The 6000-nt window shown below is 42.0% G+C and overlaps 1 protein-coding gene across 1 annotated transcript in view; it reads left to right on the top strand.

Moving 5' to 3' along the window:
* Nucleotides 1-291: 291 nt before the first annotated feature.
* LOC110507691 (trafficking regulator of GLUT4 1) overlaps nucleotides 292-6000 on the top strand; it is a 32748-nt gene continuing 27039 nt past the window's right edge. The window contains exon 1 of the mRNA XM_021587844.2: nucleotides 292-1443. Coding sequence (XP_021443519.1) covers nucleotides 1027-1443 — 417 coding nt within the window. The 5' untranslated portion in view covers nucleotides 292-1026. The remainder of the gene's footprint in view (nucleotides 1444-6000) is intronic.

Genomic DNA, 6000 nt, shown 5'->3' with positions numbered 1-6000 from the left:
CATGCTCAACCATGCGTGACCTCGGGACATTGAGTGAATCTGCACAAACAAACCTAAGATCATCAATGCTATTTCGACAATAGTAAAATAGTAAAAGTGGCCTATATTAGCCTATACTAGAAGAAGTGTTGATAAGTCCCACGCCGGGATCAAAGCGCCAAAGAGATTACGCCCTGTCTCTACTTCCCCTGGCGCGCTTCCATAGTGGTGCTGATGTTGGGAAACACCGAAGGAGAGAAAGAAGGGGAGGAGAGGAGAGGGGTGGGGTGTGGAGGGGGCGCCACACTGCTCTTGCTACAAGTTCAACCCAGTGGCTCTGTCGCTGCAGCGTGAGAAACAGCCTTGAGACACGGCCCGTTGCGGAACAACACACAGGACACAAACTCACTTTCTCTGATTCTGGGCGTATATTTCAGAGAAAGTAATCTGTTTTCCGTCCATCTTTATTATTTTGAATGAAAAAGAAAACGTTTATTTGCGCGATATATAAAGCTGGTAATAATAGAGCATTGCGGTGGGGTTAAAAAGGCAGGCGACAGGCGCTTCACAGAGTGATTTGTTCCTTGGCTCAGGCGTTATATATGGAGAGAGGGAGTGCACATTTCAGAGATCGCTTTCTGATAGCGAGTGTGGATTGAATGGAACTGCGGAATTGAGACGGAAGGCATTATTCTTGATTCTAGATTAAGAATGATACACAAATCCAACGGGAAAAATACCACAACATTTTTTAAAATCTCTAATTGAAAGGGGTTGATTTATAACGCATGTGGATGACATAGCCTACCTAAACGGTGCATTAGTATACATATCAAATTGGTTAAATTGGCTAGTCTTAGTCTTACAGTTTATTGTAACATCGAAAGAAATTGGAGAATTAATCTTGGCACGATTAAAATAAATCAAATGTATTAGGTCAAATAATGGGAATTTAGCACCACTCTAACCAGTCTTAGTACTTTACACGATTAGGCATTTATTTTTCCTCTATTGGAAACTAATTTAAATATTTTGAATTTTGAAGAAATGGCAATCAACACAGACACTGAATTCGAGAAATCTAATCTGGGAAAGAGCGGCGGCGCGCCCGCCAACGAGTCTCAGGAGACTGAGAAACTTCTCAACCTCGTAACTACGGAGCCTGCTGGCGGCAACGGTATGAAAATGTCCTCCTCCTTTACCATCAACGTGGGGAGCGAAAATAACCTGGATGCGGACCAGAACGGTCACAGTGTACCCTTTAGGTCGGGCTCTGCGGGGCACCTTACCGCTGCCCCACCCTCCCCGTCCCGGGTCAGTTTGAGTCGCAGTCGCACCTCTTCCATCGGGAACGCCGCGGTCCAAGAGGCGCAAAAGCCCAAAGACTATCTCATACTGGTCATATTGTCTTGTTTCTGCCCTTTCTGGCCCGTCAGCATTGTTGCTTTGGCATATTCAATTATGGTAAGTGGATATCCATCGTCTGTCTAGGAAAGTGGGGTCTAAAAACACCTGTCGTTTCTTGTAAATTCACTGTTCATCATTGTCCATGTTGTATTTATATAGAGAACATTGGGGGATAAGGGAATCATAATTTGGTCTACGACCTTTTGCCACTACATCGTAGCCCTATAGCCCAGATTACCTGCTAGAAATGTAAAGGTAATTTCCGATGTTGCCAACATATGCAGTGTTTACCTTGAAAGCAGTCTCCGCTAACACGGAAATATTGCCTTAAAATGTCAATCTTGCTGTAACGCTGAATTTCCGCGATATGGATTGAATAGAGTCCTACATCTAAAACACTGTTCGACAAATGATGTTTGTGATAAAGGGAAAAGGATAGTATATCAAACACATTCCCGTTCCCAGGAACTGTCTTTAGCCTACCTTGTGGGAAGGGAGGGGGCGCACACTTGGGGGGGGGGGGGGGGGGCGCACACTCGATTTACAGCCCTCCCTGCTGCTTCATTCAGAAAAGATCTGCAGCATAGCTGCACTTCCTGTACAGGGTGCCATGATGTCCCAGCTAGACAATCATATGGCCAGTGTTGGCACATTGATGTAGCCTTTGTTGCAGCAGATCTATCAATGAGTATGCTGTCCAGAATGATGTTGTTTTTAAGCAACAGTGTTTCTGGTTTCAATCTATGCATAAAGGGGCCGATTTAGCTGCGGTGAAACATCAGAAGCCATTTGCTTTCAATGGAAGCAAAGCGAGATATCGTGACCAGTGTGACTAATCGAAGCTCACCACAGCTTCCAACCCCTACTGGATTGTCTGACAATGGCTGTTGATACGTAGCACTACCAAGCTTTCTTTCTATCTTGTTAGCACCCACATGAGGGTGAGGCTAGCGTGAGTGGGCGAATTCTCCTTGAGCAGCGTAAACGCCGGTTAAGCCCTGACTTTGCGAATATTGGAAAGATTAAAACGAGCTCACAGAAAAGTGGTCGTAAAGAAAAAATAGCAATATTCTTACCTCAATTGATATCCAAGTACAATATATTCTGTTGCAACATACAGTACCAGTCAAAAGTTTGGACACACCTACTCATTCAAGGTTTTCTCTTTAGTTTTTCTATTTTCTACATTGTAGAATAATAGTGAAGACATCAGAACTATGAAATAACACATATGGAACCATATAGTAACCAAAAAAGTGTTAAACAAATCAAAATATATTTTATATTTGAGATTCTTCAAAGTAGCCACTCTTTGTCTTGATGACAGCTTTGCACACTTGGCATTCTTTCAACCAGCTTCATAAGGTACCTGGGAGGCATTTCAATTAACAGGTGTGCCTTGTTAAAAGTTAATTTGTGGAATTTCTTTCCTTTGTACTGCATTTGAGCCAATCAGTTGTGTTGTGACAAGGTAGGGGAGGTATACAGAAGATAGCCCTATTTGGTAAAATACCAAGTCCATATTTTATGGCAAGAACAACTCAAATAAGTAAACAGAAATGACAGTCCATCATTACTTTAAGAGATGAAGGTCAGTCAATACGGAAAATGTCAAGAATTCTGAAAGTTTCTTCAAGTGCAGTCGCAAAAACCATCAAGCGCTATGATGAAACTGGCTCTCATGAGGATCAACACAGGAAAAGAAGACCCAGTTACTTCTGCTGCAGAGGATAAATTCATTAGAGTTCAAGTAACAGACACATCTCAACATTAACTGTTCAGAGGAAACTGCATGAATCAGGCCTTCATGGTCTGCTGCTAAAGGACACCAATTAGAGGAAGAGACTTTCTTGGGCCAAGAAACAGGAGCAATTTTACCGGTAGAAATCTGTCCTTTGGTCTGATGAGTCCAAATGTTAGATTTTTTGTTCTAACCACCGTGTCTTTGTGAGATGCAGAGCAGGTGAACAGATGATCTCTGCATGTGTGGTTCCCACCGTGAAGCATGGAGAAGGAGGTGTGATGGTGTGGGGATGCTTTGCTGGTGACACTGTCTGTGATTTATTTAGAATTCAAGGCACACTTAACCAGCATGGCTACTACAGTATTCTGCAGTGATACGCCATCCCATCTGGTTTACGTTTAGTGGGACAATCATTTGTTTTTCAACAATACAATGATCCAAAACACATCTCCGTGCAAGGGCTATTTGACCAAGAAGAAGGGCGAAGGTGCTGCATCAGATGACCTGGCATCCACAATCACCCAACCTCAACCCAATTGAGATGGTTTGGGATGAGTTGGACTGCAGAGTGAAGGAAAAGCAGCCAACAAGTGCTCAGCATATGTGGGAACTCCTTCAAAACGGTTGAAAAAGCATTCCTCGTGAAGTTGGTTGAGAGAATGCCAAGAGTGTGCAAAGCTGTCATCAAACAAAGAGTGGCTACTTTGAAGAATCTAAAATACAAAATATATTTTGATTTGTTTAACACTTTTTTGGTTACTACATGATTCCATGTGTTGTTTCATAGTTTTGATGTCTTCACTATTATTCTACAATGTAGAAAATAGTAAAAATAAAGAGAAACCCTTGAATGAGTAGGCGTGTCTAAGATTTTGACTGGTACTGTAAATGGACAACATAATTTGGTGTTGTAATGCAAGCACAACAATAAGCGCATTCAGTCTGCTTAAATTCTGAGGGATCGCAAAAATTGGCATCACCTGACAAATCCATCACCCTCCGATTAATTACATTCCAAAGTGGGTCGCAAATATGACAACAGATTTTTTTTACAATTAATTAAATAGCACATGGAGAGAGGCTAGGGCTGTTCCAGTGACCGTATTACTGCCACACCAGCAGTCATGACCGCAGTAAAAATCTATGTGACCGTTGAGTTATGATAATCTCCTTTTATGCACTCTGCCCCTGTGTTAGTACCCGACTCGCTAATGATTATCAGGTAACTATTGTCTCTCTAACCACTCTGACATCAATGCAAGTGCAATCGAAAATCACATCAAATACTTATCATCAAAACAGTACGTGCTTTTAAAACTCACCTCACTGTGATTGATCCAACCCAGTATTACAGGTTATATAAGACAGAAACGACAGGAAGGAGGTTGGTCGGGGAGGATGGGTGGGCGTCTAACGCAAATGATTAGAGGGAGGTTGGGCGGGGGGAGGATGGGTAGGTGTATAATGCGAACGTCTAGCAACCCAAATGTTGTGTGTTCGACTCTCATCATGGATAACGTTAGCATTTTCACTAATTACTTTTGAGCTACTTTGCAACTACTTAGCATGTTAGTAAACCCTTTCCCTAACTCTGCAGATTTTTGTTGTGAGGATACAGAATCAATAGACCTTTTATTTTGGTATTGCTCTCAGGTGGCCTGTTTCTGGTCTCAGGTTCGGGAATGGCTGAAAATGCATAGCATTGATCGAAAATTGACCCTAGAAATAGTACTGTTAGGAGATCTGGAGAGACCGGGTCAGTCAATTACTAATATACTAATACTCTTAGTAAAAGTATTGACCTTCAACTCGCAATCTGTGGATTCTATTTGATTTTATAGATTGAAATTGTATGTTAAACATCACAGCATAGTTGAAAGATATGTGTTGTGTAGAAACCCGAAGTGGGTGGCCAGCAGAGATAGATGGGATGGGCTGAGGGAAGCTGAGGGTTGGGATGTGGAATTGGAGACAAGTGGGAGTGGAGTTGCTGTGCGGGAGATAGAATGATGGTCAAAGTAAAACATAATAAAAAGTATGTTTGAATGACAATGAAGGGCAGTGTTTTTACATCTAATAACAATATTTGCCTGAGGCTGATGCCTTGCAAGCGTTTGTACATGTCACAATAGTGTGTATAGGTGGCAGGGAAGTCAGGCGCAGGAGAATTAAACTTGGTAAAATAGAGTAATTTAATAAAACATAACTCCAAAACCATGAATACAAATGAAACAAATTGGGTATGAGGAGAAGGGGAACAACAACTTCAAGGTCTCAGAGCAAGTGACATCACCGAATGAAACGCTATTAGCGCGCACCCCGCTATCTAGCTAGCCATTTCACAACGGTTACACAAAGGTATAGAATTTATTATACAAGAGACAAAATTCACAAATTCTACAGCACGGCAGAGTCATGTCTGAAGTGTAAAACTAACAATGACTCAATAATCAATGCCTTCTGGAATGCTATAAAGTCCAAAAGTTATGGGCGGAGTTAGAAAGTTGGCTGTCAGAAGCATTACAATGTAAATGTATTTTTAATCCGTCTGTCTGCATAGTTCAAGACATGGCACATGAGGGTGCAGCGAGATACCCGATTAGTTGGAAGATACTTTTCTCATCAATCATCTTGATAAAACATATACCTGAAAACTGGAAATCAATCAATCCTCCATCGTTAACACAACGTAAAGGTCAAATGCTTCATTATGTTGAAAATGTGAGATAAACAAACTGATGCAGTTTGAGGCCATGTGACGGAGAGTGATGCGGGCGCTGGAGATGGGAGTGTGAGCAGGTGGGTCTGGGCAGGTGTAGGTGTGATGTTGTTGATGTTTGTGTGAGTCTGTAGGCTGTCGTTTGTATGTG

This window comes from Oncorhynchus mykiss, chromosome 27, assembly GCF_013265735.2.
Source record: "Oncorhynchus mykiss isolate Arlee chromosome 27, USDA_OmykA_1.1, whole genome shotgun sequence".
Taxonomy (NCBI): Eukaryota; Metazoa; Chordata; class Actinopteri; order Salmoniformes; family Salmonidae; genus Oncorhynchus; species Oncorhynchus mykiss.
The sequence above is the reverse complement of the archived record's forward strand: the minus strand, read 5'-3'. Positions and strand labels throughout refer to the sequence as shown.